This window comes from Vicugna pacos, chromosome 28 (assembly GCF_048564905.1).
Source record: "Vicugna pacos chromosome 28, VicPac4, whole genome shotgun sequence".
NCBI lineage: Eukaryota > Metazoa > Chordata > Mammalia > Artiodactyla > Camelidae > Vicugna > Vicugna pacos.
This window is the reverse complement of record NC_133014.1, coordinates 8877850-8891030: the sequence shown is the minus strand read 5'-3', so window position 1 is coordinate 8891030 and position 13181 is coordinate 8877850. Positions and strand designations below refer to the sequence as shown.

The window sequence follows — 13181 nt, the reverse complement described above, 5'->3', positions numbered from 1 at the left end:
TTAGTTAATTTAAATTTAAGTAGCCCCAAGAGGCTGGTGGCCCCTGATCGGACAGTGATGGTTTAACCCATCTCTCACACATGCTGGTGTCCCCTCCTCGAGGACAGAGCCGACTTGGGCCTGGGCAGCCAGCAGCATCCAGCTGAGAGTCGGTCATACTATGTTGCTTTCACGGTCATTAGTATGGTTATTTTTCATCTATAGTAAATGAACACGTGGGTGGCATCCGACATCACAGCGCTGTCAGCTCCTGCAGATGGGCGGCCACCATGGCCATGGTAGGTGAGCAGAACGGCCCTCGGCCCCCTTCTGTGCCCACCCACAGGATGGAGAGCCCATGGAGGCCCGGAAGAATATGAAGTGCCCCCAAGGCTGGCATGTGAACAAGAACTGGGCTGTGGACCTGAACCACGCGGTGGACAATGAGGGTCAGTCCTCTGGTCAGGGGCCGAGGAGGGGTCTGGAGCTGAAAACAAACAAGCTCTGAGTGCGGTGGGCCTGAGTTTCTGGGGGTCCCCAGCCTCCAGAGAGTGGGCCCTGGTTCCGAGGCAGGGCAGGTGGTAAGCATGGGAACCAGGATCTGGTCCTAGAGCCTGGGTTCACCCCAGGGGCTCCAGGGAAGGAGCAATGGGCTGGAAGTCGGAAGACCTGGGCTTGAGACACAGCCTCTGCTACTTACGGGCCCTGTGCCCTTGTGCAAGTCCTGGGACATCTCTGAGCCTCACTTTCCTCATCTGTAAGATGGGCAGTTGGGACCAGGCCATCCAGGTGACACAGTGTGACTGCACCTCCCTTTGTAGAAGGAAGGTTCTTCTCTGGCACCTTGGCCTGCACTTCTGGGTCCATTTCGCAGGCCTGTCCAAGCCTCCAAGGCTGTAGGCCCCTGGGCACCCACGGGCCATCCCTGGCCCCACAGGCTGGGAGTACGGAGTGGGGATCCAGCCCTCGGGCCTGCCCAAAGTCTGGAACTCAGTAGAGAAGACCTATTACTCATGCCGGCGGCGGCGCTGGGTGCGGATGCGCTACCGGAACCACGGGGGACTGAGCCACGAGCAGGAGACCCTGTCCTTCCTGCAGCTGGTGAGGGGCCGCCTGGGCAGAGACCGGGCAGGATCCTGGGCGGGCCCCACCATGCGCCGTAGTGAGAGGGCGACTCAGCTCTCTCCGCTGCAGCACCACCCTGGCCTGGCTGAGGACGAGATGGGCTGGGAGTACGGTGTCTTTGGCTCCAAGTTCCACCTGAACCCTCAGCCCCAGAGCCGTTTCCGCCGCCGCTGCTGGCACCGCAGGCTGGCCCCCAACAAGGTCAAGGGCATTGCACCCATATTCCTCCTGGAGGGATCCTTGGTAAAGCCCCACGGGCTAGGTGCTTGCCCTGTCACCCCACCTCCCGGAGCCAGGGCCCCACCTGGTGTGGCAGTCAGCCAGAGATGCCTCAGGTGGTCAGATGCACTGACCGCTGTGGGTGGGGGAACCTAGGCCCCAGATCCACACCCCTGGGCTTTGGATGGGGAGAAGGGTGACCTGGGCCTGGGCTAGATGACACAGGAAAAGCACCCAAGAGCCTCAGGGAGTCTGTCCTGGGCACAGGGTAAAGATCTAGAACAGCAAACAGAGAGGGAAGTGAACAAGGTGTCGTCGTCACGGACACTGGGCAGAATCCGGAGCTCCCAGAGGGCTCCTGCGGAGATCACCCAGCCCCCCAACCTGCCCTTCATCTACTGCGTCTTCAACAGTGAGCATCCAACTGAGAGTCTGCAGAGGTGGCCCCGGGGGCCCAGGACCTGAGGGCAGGGGGCAGTGGGTGAGGATCCTGGGGGCAGCTGGCAGACACGGCTCCTCTCTGTCCCAGGGCCCCATTACTACCAGCTCTTCTGCTACATCTACCAGGCCCGCAACCTTATGTCCAACCAGATCCAGACGTTCCAGGGTAGGCGTGGGCCCCTTTTCTCCCCCAGCTTCCCAGGGGCCCCTCGATGTACCCCTCCAGCAGTACAAGGGATGTGGTAAGGAGGGGAGTGACAAACAAGCAGCCCCTCGTCCCCAGCAGCTCACGGCCCTCGTTTGGGAAAAAGATGCAAAAACAAGGAATATAAGGCAGGGCTGCTCTTGAGGTGTGTCCCCAACCCCGTGGAATCAACAATGGGGGGGGGCTTCAGCCCAGTGGAGACCATTTAGCTGAGCCTTGAAGAGGCAGGAGAAGTTTGCAGGCAGAGGAGGGTGAGACGAGGGCAAGAAAGAGGATGACATGCTTGGCAACCACTTGTCTCTCGAGTTAGAGAGAAGATGAAGGGAGGGGAGGAGGTGTGGCAATTTCCGGCCCTGTGTGGAGGACCCGTGGGAGGGTTCTGGTGAGTCAGATGCTCCCCTCCTGGGCTGGTAGTGGCCCTGGTGGTCGGGATCCAGGTTGCTGGATGAGGGTCCGAGCCTGCTGGATGAGGCGTCTGCTGGGAGATGTCTCCGCTGGGCATCAGCACCCACATCAAGGGGGACACACGATGTTCCTTGATGCCAAGGCCACTGACTGATGCTGTGGAAGGGCAGCCACAGGGAGCCTGGTCCCCAGACCCCCTCCATGTCTGTGCCACCCGGGCCCCAACTGTGAGAGTGTAAGACAGACACGGATGGCCTCTGGCTCCGTGCCCATCTGCTCTGTGACTTATACTGAGGTGGCCTCCTGGGCAGCTGGAGTGGCTAAGGCTGCCCAGCCTGAGCTGCCCAGGGTACCTGGTCCAGCGGTGGCAGCAGCAGAGGAGAGCAGAGCCTCACTTGACAGTGCAAAGGCACCACTCTCCTCCCCTTCCACCCCCAGGGCCCTTCATTCGGCTGGTCTTCTTGAACCACAGCCAGCGCACCCAAACCCTGAGGAGCTCTGCAGCCCCAACGTGGGCCCAGACGCTCATCTTCCAGCACCTCCTCCTGTACGAGGACCCCCAGGACACCAAAGAGAGACCCCCACTTGTAGTGTTGGAATTGTGGCAGCGAGACTCCCAGGTACCGCGGGCTGGGTTGGGCAGAGCTCCGAGGAGTGTCACCTCGGGAGGATTTTCACAAAGTGCCCAATTCGCAGTGGTGTCACGCGCTCAAGTCAGCCCTTACCCTAGGGCTGCCAGGCTTCCAGGAGGAGCCACAACTCTGCCAGCGCAGCCTCCGCGTTTTGTAAACTTCCCCTTCCTTCCAGGGCAAGGAGAGCCTGTGGGGACGGAGCATGTGGTCCCCGGTGGTCTGGCTGGATGTGCAAAACCGGATCCTGCCCCCCATGAGGTGGCACCCCCTTGTAAAAGGGTTAGAGGACGAGGAAGGCGAGATCTTGGCGTCCTGTGAGCTCATCCTTGAGACTGAGGTGCTGGGAGAGAGGTCCTGGCTGGGAAGTGTGATGCTCAGCGCCCCCACCCTGCCCCGCATTCCCACAACCAGCAGTCCCCACCTCCAGCCCCTCAGGAAAGCTCTGGGGCCTGGGAACCAGTACACTGAGTTTGGTGGGGCCAGCCTACCCAACCTCTCCCTAACTCCCCTGCCAGCTTCTGCCCACAGGGCTCCAGGACTGCCTCAGCTGAGCCCTCCTGGAGTGGGGAATGGGGGACAGGAGAACCAGTCCAGCGGGGCCTCATGCTCCCTGCTCTCGCCCTCATCCCTTCAGAGTCTCAGACAGAAGCTGCCAGTCTTAAGTGTTCCCTGGAAGAATGGGATCTACACACTCCCCAAGAGCATCCAGCCCACACTAAGGAAAATGGCTGTCGAGGTGATGACGGGGTGGGCGGGACAGAAGGGCGGGGTCCGAGCATCACCCGGAGAGGTTGGGCACCTCGGGGCGTGCTCTGCTGACCCTCTTGGGCCTTCCGCCCACTGGGTCCAAAGTTCGGACCCCGAGGAGATCCCATGTGAGAGAGAGGGAGACAGGAGAGAAATGGAGAGCAGAAGCTCTGATAGAATAAAGTGTTTTAATGCACATCTCTGCAGTGGGTTGTAGACAGACAGTCCATTCATCATCACGTGTGAGCCTCACATGGCCCCCGAGCAGCAGGCAGTACTTTTCAGAGAAGAAAACAGGCTCTGAGAAACAACACCCCAAGTGACACAGGGGCTCAGTGGCAGCCCCAGAATTTGGGCCGGGCCCTGACTCCAAGTGCCAGGATGTTTCTCACCTCTCTTCTGAGAGTAGCCTGGAGGTCCCCATGTCAGGACCTACATGCCTGGCCACAAACCTGGCAAAGATAAAAGATGGTCAGGTCCTCCCGGCACTGGAGCCAAGATCAGGCAACCCAACTGGTTCCCACTCTGGTCCTGAGGCAGCCCTCCCAAGTAGGGTGTAGACATTTCCCGGGGTGCCCAGTTCCTGCCAGCTGAGAGCAAGATTACAGGGTGCTGGCTCACTGACTGGCCATGGAGTTCTGTGGGACCAAGTCAGCCACGAGCTAGATGGCATTCAGGACGCCTAAGGAACTTGGGGCACCCCTGCCTCTGAGGGCTTGGGAGGCAGCCAGTAGCAGGAAGTCACCCCTGAGAAAAATGATTAGAGGCCAGACGGGCAGTGGGGAAGAAAGGCAATACCTAAGGGGCCCTGGGGATCAGTGAAGGGCAGTCACGGTTCACCTTCATGATCCCTCCCAGGGCAGAAGACCTGGGGGAGCCTTCAGACTCTGACTTCATGCAGCCTCGTGCCCTGGCACCGTAGGCCCCTTGATGCCCCATCACCCCCAGGACAGCCCCCTCTCTCGGGCCAGGACCCCATCACAGAGGCGCTGCCCACTCCTCTGCCCGCCCTCCTCCTCTGTTCTGGCAGATCCTGGTCTGGGGCCTTCGGAACATGAAGCAGGTGCGTTCGCCCCAGCTCTTGGTAGAATGCTGGGAGGAATCCCTGCAGACGGAACCCATCAGGGACTTCCAGACCGATCCCAACTTCACCGAGTCAGTCCTCTTCCTCATGCTGGTGAGGAGGCCGCAGGCGGGGTCGGGGAAGCAGGCCCTGGCTCTTGGGAAGCCTCATGCTCCGGCCTCTCCCTGGGGCTGCATGCAGTACATGCCTGTGGAGGAGGCCTTCGCGCTGCCCCTCGTGCTGAAGGTGGTGAACAACCAGGACTTCGGCCAGCAGACCGTGGTGGGCCAGGCCAACGTTGACTCCCTGCAGCCCTACTTCTGTGACCCCTGGGCTGAGGACTACGTGCCCCCACAGCCTCCAGGTATGGCCCTTTCTCCTTGCCCTTACCCAGGCCTCACCAACAAGCTGGCACCAGGGGTGGGCAAGGCCCTGGCTGCCCTGCGAGGTGGGTGTCCCTCCTCCTCCCCCTTCTCCCCTCTCCTGAGATCACGACTGCCCTTTCTTTACACAGTGCTGTCTGTGAAAAAGTACCATAAGGTGAGTAAAGGGCTGGAGGCCCCATGCCATTTAGAAGAAATAGCCCTTGTCCCTGAGGAGGGTATAGATTAAACAGGGCTCTGGTATCTGTGCCCCCAGTGTGAGGCCTACTTGTACAGTGATTGTCAACCTGGACCACACATTAGAGTTGCCCAAGAGCTTACAAAATCCTGCCAGCCAGGCTCTGACCAGGTGCTGGGGGATAGGACCCAGATGTCAGCCATTTTTGTCAAGTTCCTCCTGTCCCCAGGTGATCCTAATGTTTTCAAAATTCAGAACTACTGCTCGAGAGCATTCCCTTCCCAACCTGAGTGCACAGGGATCCTTGGGGCATCGTGAGCAAAACTGGACTGGGATTCAGGGAGCCTGGGGTAGGTGGGGCTTGAGGCTCTGCATTTCTGAGCCCTTCCAGAGTTCAGTCTGAAGCTCAGGCAGTGAGAATTAAGAACTAACCTTCCCCTCCTTCCCGGCTCCAATCCTATGTCTAAGAGCCCGGAATTAAAAGGCCTCTGTGAAGGGCAAGGGAGCCAGGGAAGGAAGCTGTGGTCTCGAGCCCTGCTCCCTCTTGGAATTCAGAGATGATGGAGGGTGAACTGGGCAGCTGGGCCTCACTCTGCTCATCTGCAGTCTCCTTTCAGCTCCTAGGTTACCTCTATGAAAAGTTCTGGTTCAAGTCCAGCAAAGCTGAGGTGATGTAGGCTCAGCCCTGGGGAACAAGGAACAACTCCAGGCAGCTCTGGGAGGTGGGGGGGCAGCAGGACCCTGGGCAGAGGAATGCCACTGGGGCCAAAGTGCCCCTCTTCCCGGCCAGGATGAATATGAGCACGAAGTGGACTGGTGGAGCAAGCTGTTCTGGGCCACAGGAGATGCTCCCAAGTCCCTGAAGTACAAGTACAAAGACTATCACACTCTGAAGGTTTGCGGGCCCCTATGAGGGGAGATTACTGTGGGACAGGAGAAAATCTGCTGGGAGAGGCCAGCAAACCTAGCCTGGAATCCTCTGGGAACCACCAAGTGGGGAGGGGAACCGGGGGGTGGTTTCCTCATGTCTCCACAAGACCAGGCCACACCACTGCCAACCACACCCTTGTGGGAACTAGATGCCTTAGGGTGAGACCTGGGTGGTCCCTCAATCCCATGACCCGAGGAACCACCCCCCTCTGGCCAAGCCCTGGCCTGCCGTCCACACCCGCCAGGTCCCCCCTGCCCTCCGGCAGGTGTACAACTGTGAACTGGAGGCTGTGCCGGCCTTCCAAGGCCTGGAGGACTTCTGCCAGACCTTCAAGCTCTACCAGGAACAGCCCAAGCTGGACAGCCCTGTGGTAGGGGAGTTCAAGGTGCACGTCCTAGCCCAGTCTAGCTGCACCTGTCACCTTGTGCTCCTAGAAAACTCTGATAAAAGCCCTGGTTCTACATGCTCGCTGTGAGGATGGGGCAGGGAGAGCCTGATGGTCCTGGGAGTGGGGCGCGGAGACTGAGCTCTGCAGGGACTCAGGGTGGCCTCCTCTTACACAGGCAGGGCGAGGGCTTCTCTCTCCCGGCTCAGGCCTGTGCTGGTCTCCCCAGGCCCGAGAGCCTCTGAAAACTAGTGCGGATCTGAAGGGGGATGGATAGGGTGGGATGACAGCTCCCTTCAGCGGGAACTGGGAACTCACCTACCAACCAGTTCCTTTGCCCAACGCCCCTCCTAAATGCCCTGGTCCTGTGGAGCATCCCTGCTACACCCGCCTCCACCTGTCCTCGCGGCCTTCTGTCCCTGTCATCCTGACCCTGGACCCGGGACACCTCCCGGAGGGCTTTATAGAACCAGGCTGGCACTGCCAGGCTGGCTGCCAATACCTTCCCTCCCCAACACACATGCAGGGCCTATTCCGTGTCTACCCCTTTCCTGAGAATCCGGACGCCCCCAAGCCCCCTCGCCAGTTCTTGCTTTCGCCTAAGAAAGAGGACTTCCCTCAGCAGTGCTTGGTGCGGGTGTATGTGGTGCGAGCAATCAACCTGCAGCCCCAGGACACCAATGGCCTGGTAACCAGGGCCCCAAACCTGCAGTGCTCATCTTCCCCGGCGTCCTGCCCCACCCGACCCTGGTCCCCCACCACCACACCTCGCTCTACACCTCTGCGTCCCAGAGCTCCCTCAGGCTGACACCCAGACGGCCAACTCCCCACAGGCCCCACCTGGTACAAGGGGCTCATTTCTGCCCCACTCCCACCTTCCCTGGCCAACCTGGACCGACTCTCCATTTCCTGCCCTTCCCTCACTTACATCTGAACCCCAGTGTGACCCTTATGTGATCCTGAAGCTGGGAGAGACGAAGCTTGGCAACCGGGAGGAGTACCATCCCAACACCCTGGACCCCGTCTTTGGCATGTGAGCTGCCCAGATGCACCCAAACCCACACCCCTGCCTGCATCCACACTGTGCCGGGAGGACTTCCAGAAAGCAGAGAACTCCCACCCTCCTTTCTAGCCTCCACATTCCTCAGTGTCCTACACACTCTCCGTGTCTCACAGATGGAAGAGGCATCAATGAGCGGTCCAGTGCTCCCCTACTCTAGAACACTTTGCCTGGGAAGGGAGCTCAGAATCCCACACCCCAGGCCTATCAAGTTATTCCCAAGGGAGGAGGGGTATGGCTTAGTGGTGGAATGTATGCTTAGCATGCACGAGGTCTTGGGTTCAACCCTCAGTACCTCCATTAAAAAAAAATAAAGATATTCCCAGCAGTAACTGGGGGATGGTAAGCTCTGCTGTCCATATTCACCAAGACCAAACAAGGGGGTGGAGCTTGGGCCCATGGAGCTGAGTGCCGAAGAGGGAGGCATGCAGATAAAGTGGTCTGTGGTCTCTGCATCTCCAACAACAGCCCACCCCCAACTCCCCGCCCAGGATGTTTGAACTGAGCTGCACCATTCCCCTGGAGAAGGACCTGAAGATCGAGCTGTATGACTTTGACCTATTTTCACCTGATGATAAGATTGGGACCACAGTCATTGACCTTGAAAACCGACTCCTGTCTGGCTTTGGAGCTCGCTGTGGGCTCTCCAAATCCTACTGCCAGTAAGAGTGGACCTGGACCAGGGCAAGGGAGGGTGGAGGAGTGAGCCCACAGCACCCTTTGAAGAGGCTGACATCCCGGGCTAGGGAACCAGGGCTCGAACCTGTCTCCACCCCTGCTCCCAGCACTGGTCAGCCTGCAGCTCAGAGCAGAGGGTCCTCCAGGACCGAGACCTCCCCACCCTTCCCCCTCACATATTCCTACAGCTCAGGGCCCTTCAGGTGGCGGGATCAGATGCCCCCCAGTGTGCTCCTGGAACACCATGCCAAGAGGAAAGGCCTGCCTCCGCCTCTATTCAGCCCTGAGGATGACTCTGTTTTTTACAACGGGAAAAAATTCAGACTGCAAAGCTTTGGTGAGAAGTGCAGCACACTGCCAGGAGGCACAGACCCTGGCCTCTGCAGACACTGGGGCTCCAGGATGGAGGACCTGCCAAAGGGCATCCCACCCTTCCCTCCCTCCTGTAACGGGTAACTGGATAACCGTGTCCACTGCCCAGCCTGACGGAGAAGGTGGGGGGCCCAGGAGACAGGACAGCTAGTGACCTTGTGACCACCTCCTTCCATCCCTGTCCAATCTAGAGCTCAAGCCCCCTTCTGCTCGTTTTTTGGGACCTAAGAAAGAACGCCTTGCCCTGTACCTCCTGCACACCCAGGGGCTGGTACCTGAGCACGTGGAGACCCGCACACTGTACAGTGACAGCCAGCCAGGCATCGACCAGGTATGAGACTAGAGGGGCCGGATCAGGAGCCGGGGGAGCTCATCCATCCAGGATGAGAGAGAAAGGAGAGGCCAGGCCTCCATGGATGTACAGGCAGAGAAGACAGTTGTGTTCTGCGCATGTTACTAAGTAAGAAGTTCCAGTGACGTTGCTGAGAATAGAAAAATTCAGAACTGGAAAAGGCATTGATAGGAAACCGAGGCCATGTGACAGCTGCAGGGAAGCACTCAGGTGCCCGACCGGCTAACACTAGCACCGCCTTAGTCTCTCTGAGGGAGGGCAGGGAGGGAGCACCTGGGGTCAGACGTGTAGACGTTACAACCCTGGTCTGGCTGTTAATTGCAGGCTGTTTTCGCCAGGACAAGGAACCCCAAACAGAAGGAAGAAAAAAATCCCACAGGCACCCTAATTATCCTCTACCCTCCAGCCAGCAGCACGGCTCACCTCACTGTCCAAATCTCTCAATCTGATACCACGTTCTAGACACTAAGTTCTTTGCTGAGTTCTTTTTAAAACCATTCTCATTAGACCTGTTTTCTCATTAAATGGGGTTAATTTCAAAAGGCTAAAACTAGGTAACATGGTTTGAAGGAATCTATCTTCCACTGATCCATTGTCTTCCACTCCCTTTTGCTTTTTTCTCTCCCTTTTTCTATTTCCATCCCTTCTTTCTTAGCTTTCTGTGCTTGGTGGATAGCTTGATATCCTTGGGATGTGGTTACACAAGGTGAAGTGACCTAGAGATCACCTAGCTTGCTCTTACTCAGGGCCCCTAAGGTGGTTGATAAACAAAGCCCCGGTCCCCTTCTGGAGCCCCGTCCAGAGAGACTGTCTGGTGTGACCTGTTACTTGGCATCGACTCTCCAAACCTCAGTTACAAGTGACATCCCTGCACCACAGCCATCAGCCACGAAGCCACCAGATGCTACCAACCTTACTGCACTATTGCCCGAGCCAAAAAAAGAAAAAAGGGGAAGCTGCTGGGTGGTGTGCTGACTTCTTGCCTGAGGTCCACCCCACCTTAACGATACCTCGATACCCCACCGCTTGGTGGGTGGAAACAGCCTCAGCAGACCTCGGGACCTGGGACAGGGCTCCCCGGGCCAATATGCCAGGAACGGGCTAGCAAGCCCCAGCCAGCTAATCCATCTCCACTCTAGGGAAAGGTGCAAATGTGGGTGGACATCTTCCCCAACAAGCTGGGGCCTCCTGGCCCCCCGGTCAACATCAGGCCCAGAAAACCTAGAAGGTGAGTGACATCCACTTCCCAGGCACTGCATCGGGCAGTGCGGCCCTCCCAGGGTGCAGAGCACCAGTGGATTCCAACACTCAGTCACAGGAGTTCTCTGCTGGGACTCTGGGGAGCTTCCTGAGTGGAGGGCAGCCTCCCAGGCCTCTCCTACCTCACCGAGGCTGCAGCCGGGGAGCTAGTCCTCAGCAAAGCCTCAGAGAACAGTGGCTGCAGGTACGAGCTGCGCTGTGTCATCTGGAGAACTGCTCACGTGGACCTGAAGCGGAACAGTCTAAGTAACGAGAAGATAAGCGACATCTATGTCAAAGGGTGAGGAGGCTGGCAGAGTTCGCTCAGATCCCCCCAGTCCTCTCCCTCCCAGTCCTTGTGATCCGGGGTGACGTCCCTCCACCTCCACCAGTGCCTGGCGTCTACTGGGCAGCCCTTAACACAGGGCTCCTGCGCGGGGGTGGGGACAACACACCTGAACCCCAGGTGAAAGAACTCTGGCCCCAGGTGGTTATTCGGGCTAGAGAAGGACACACAGAAGACAGATATCCACTACCACTCCCTGACGGGGGAGGGCATCTTCAACTGGAGGTTCATCTTCACCTTGGACTACCTGGCGGCAGAGCAAGTGTGCGTCCTGAGCCAGAAGGTAACAGGCCCGGGGCAGCGCGAGCTCCTCCCCCTCCTCCCTTCAGAGGCCTGCGAGCTGCACTAGAACACTTGTAATGTGGCCTCAAGTGGAAAGCCTCTTCCTCGACAGTCAGCCCATCACAGCTGGGTAGTGGGCTACTAAGTGGCCGAGGAAACTCTCAGAGACAGGCTGCTAACACGCTCTCCTGCCGTCCTCCAGGACTACATATGGAGCCTGGACCCCACAATGATGACGTTCCCGGCCCGGCTCATCATCCAGATCTGGGACAACAACATCTTCTCCAGTGATGACTTCCTAGGTGAGATCCCAGCACAGGGCCCAGGACCACCAGACAGGGAGCTCCTCCTTGCTGACAGCGTCTCTCTGGGTGCAGGGGTCCTGGAGCTGGATTTGTCTGACATGCCCTTCCCAGCCCGGCACGCCAAGCTGTGCTCCATCAGGATGATGGATGCTGACCCCAAGTGGCCCCACTTCCTCCAGTACAAGCACTTCTCCCTCTTTAAGATGAAGACTGTAACCGGCTGGTGGCCTTGCCAGGTCCTCGATGATGGCAAATGGCGCTTGTCGGTAGGAACTAGGGAAGGTGCCTGTCACATAGGAATAGGGCTGATTGCTAGGCCACAGAACTTGGCTCTAACAGACTTCTGGGGCCTTTGGCAAAATCCCTTTTCCTTTCTGGACCCTGGGAAGAGGTCCTAAAACCATTCTCACTCCTGCCGCTGAACTCAACCTCCCACTGCTCATGGTGTTTCTAGGGTAAAGTGAAGATGACTCTGGAGATTCTGACAGAGAAGGAAGCCTTAATCAAGCCAGCAGGACAAGGCCAGTCGGAACCCAACCAATACCCGACTCTCCATCCGCCCCTGTAAGGGTTCTACAGGGCCAAGGAATCAAGCCTTTCTTCCGGGCTCACAAGGCTGAGCTGCTGGGCCCAGCAGTTTGTGTGGGGTGGTGACCAGGGTATGACTACTTCCTGCTGCTCCAGCTCCAACACTCAGTTACAATCAAGGGAGAACAGCTGGGGCGGGGGAGGGAGCAGAAGTTGCTTTTTTTTTTTTTTAAATGAAAGCCCTTTGCTCCGGATTACTTGACTGAAAGTTCCCTCTGCCCTCCATTCTCTGCCGTCTCCTCCGCTCACGGACAGACGCACCAACCCCTTGGTCGAGTGGTTTCAGTCACCCATTACAAGCTTCTTTCATGTTTTCTGGAAACGCTACCGCTTCAAAATCATCATCATCTTGATCATTGCAATTATAGGGCTTCTGCTGTTCAACTTTATCTATTCAGCTCCGGTGAGTGACAACCCTGGGGACAGGGACAAAGGCACTGGTCACTCTTGGGAGGACTCAAGAGAGAGCCCTCGGGTTGCTACTGCAAGCTAACTGTTGCCTGTTCTCTCCAGAACTATTTGGCCATGAGCTGGATCAAACCTGAACTTCGGCTGAGTGCTCCCATTCAAATATATGCCAATATCAACAATTCACCAAACACCAGCAGCGCCAACTCTTCCACCCTCACCATTCATCATCAGAACCTAAAGCCAACAACAGACCATAAGCTGAAACTCCTCCAGGGACCCAGGAATCACCTGCGAGATATTTTTCCAGAACTGCCAGCCCCACAGGACTAATTCTCCCATGTCTGCCTGGCTTTTGTCCTGCCTACCAACGGCCCTACCCTGGGCTTCCTGCCGGCTCCTTGTTTCTAGGGGCTGGGGATATCCTGGCCGTTCTGTTCAGAAACCACTTCCAATAAGAAGGGCTGAGTTGTAATTTTCCGCTGAAATAAACAAGTTTTGTAACAGAGAGCCACCTTGTAATTTGCGGGGTTGACAACACTGTGAAAGGCTGAAAGTGCCAGCCTTTCAGACAAGACTCACAAGGACGGGGAGTGATGTCATCTTTATGTGCCACCTCTAGTCTTCGGGGGCTCTTCGGCTCTAAGGGGCTCTGAGGTCAGAGGAAAACAGAGGGAAGGGGTGTCTGTGAGGAGGGAGGTGGCTCACAGCGGGTAAGCAGCTGGCCGAGGCCACTGCTCTCACCCACATGCATGTACATCAAAGCGGCACTGGGACCAGGCGGCTCCCTCCTCAGGGACACACCTGGGGCTCCAGTGCCCAGAACAATATTCAGCTCCACTCAGGACAGGAAACATT

The 13181-nt window shown here is 57.7% G+C and overlaps 1 protein-coding gene across 8 annotated transcripts in view; it reads left to right on the top strand.

The window, feature by feature from the left end:
* Window positions 1-12833, top strand: part of FER1L5 (fer-1 like family member 5) — a 44746-nt gene extending 31913 nt beyond the window's left edge. Inside the window, exons 27-53 of one of the 8 annotated variants that reach the window (XM_072951410.1) lie at window positions 326-428; window positions 917-1080; window positions 1174-1347; window positions 1591-1735; window positions 1853-1930; window positions 2813-2994; window positions 3182-3343; window positions 3641-3742; window positions 4784-4930; window positions 5018-5180; window positions 5331-5356; window positions 5995-6045; window positions 6168-6272; window positions 6574-6693; window positions 7220-7381; window positions 7635-7726; window positions 8245-8415; window positions 8620-8768; window positions 8995-9134; window positions 10295-10383; window positions 10600-10695; window positions 10882-11023; window positions 11225-11324; window positions 11400-11593; window positions 11782-11891; window positions 12171-12318; window positions 12429-12833. In XM_072951410.1, coding sequence (XP_072807511.1) covers window positions 326-428; window positions 917-1080; window positions 1174-1347; window positions 1591-1735; window positions 1853-1930; window positions 2813-2994; window positions 3182-3343; window positions 3641-3742; window positions 4784-4930; window positions 5018-5180; window positions 5331-5356; window positions 5995-6045; window positions 6168-6272; window positions 6574-6693; window positions 7220-7381; window positions 7635-7726; window positions 8245-8415; window positions 8620-8768; window positions 8995-9134; window positions 10295-10383; window positions 10600-10695; window positions 10882-11023; window positions 11225-11324; window positions 11400-11593; window positions 11782-11891; window positions 12171-12318; window positions 12429-12656 — 3543 coding nt within the window. In that variant the 3' untranslated portion in view covers window positions 12657-12833. Of the gene's footprint in view, window positions 1-325; window positions 429-916; window positions 1081-1173; window positions 1348-1590; window positions 1736-1852; window positions 1931-2812; window positions 2995-3181; window positions 3344-3640; window positions 3743-4783; window positions 5181-5330; window positions 5357-5994; window positions 6046-6167; window positions 6273-6573; window positions 6694-7219; window positions 7382-7634; window positions 7727-8244; window positions 8416-8619; window positions 8769-8994; window positions 9135-9810; window positions 10384-10599; window positions 10696-10881; window positions 11024-11224; window positions 11325-11399; window positions 11594-11781; window positions 11892-12170; window positions 12319-12428 lie in introns of those variants that run through there. The other 7 variants (XM_072951409.1, XM_072951408.1, XM_072951413.1 and 4 more) reach the window with 7 other exon arrangements.
* Window positions 12834-13181: the final 348 nt, after the last annotated feature.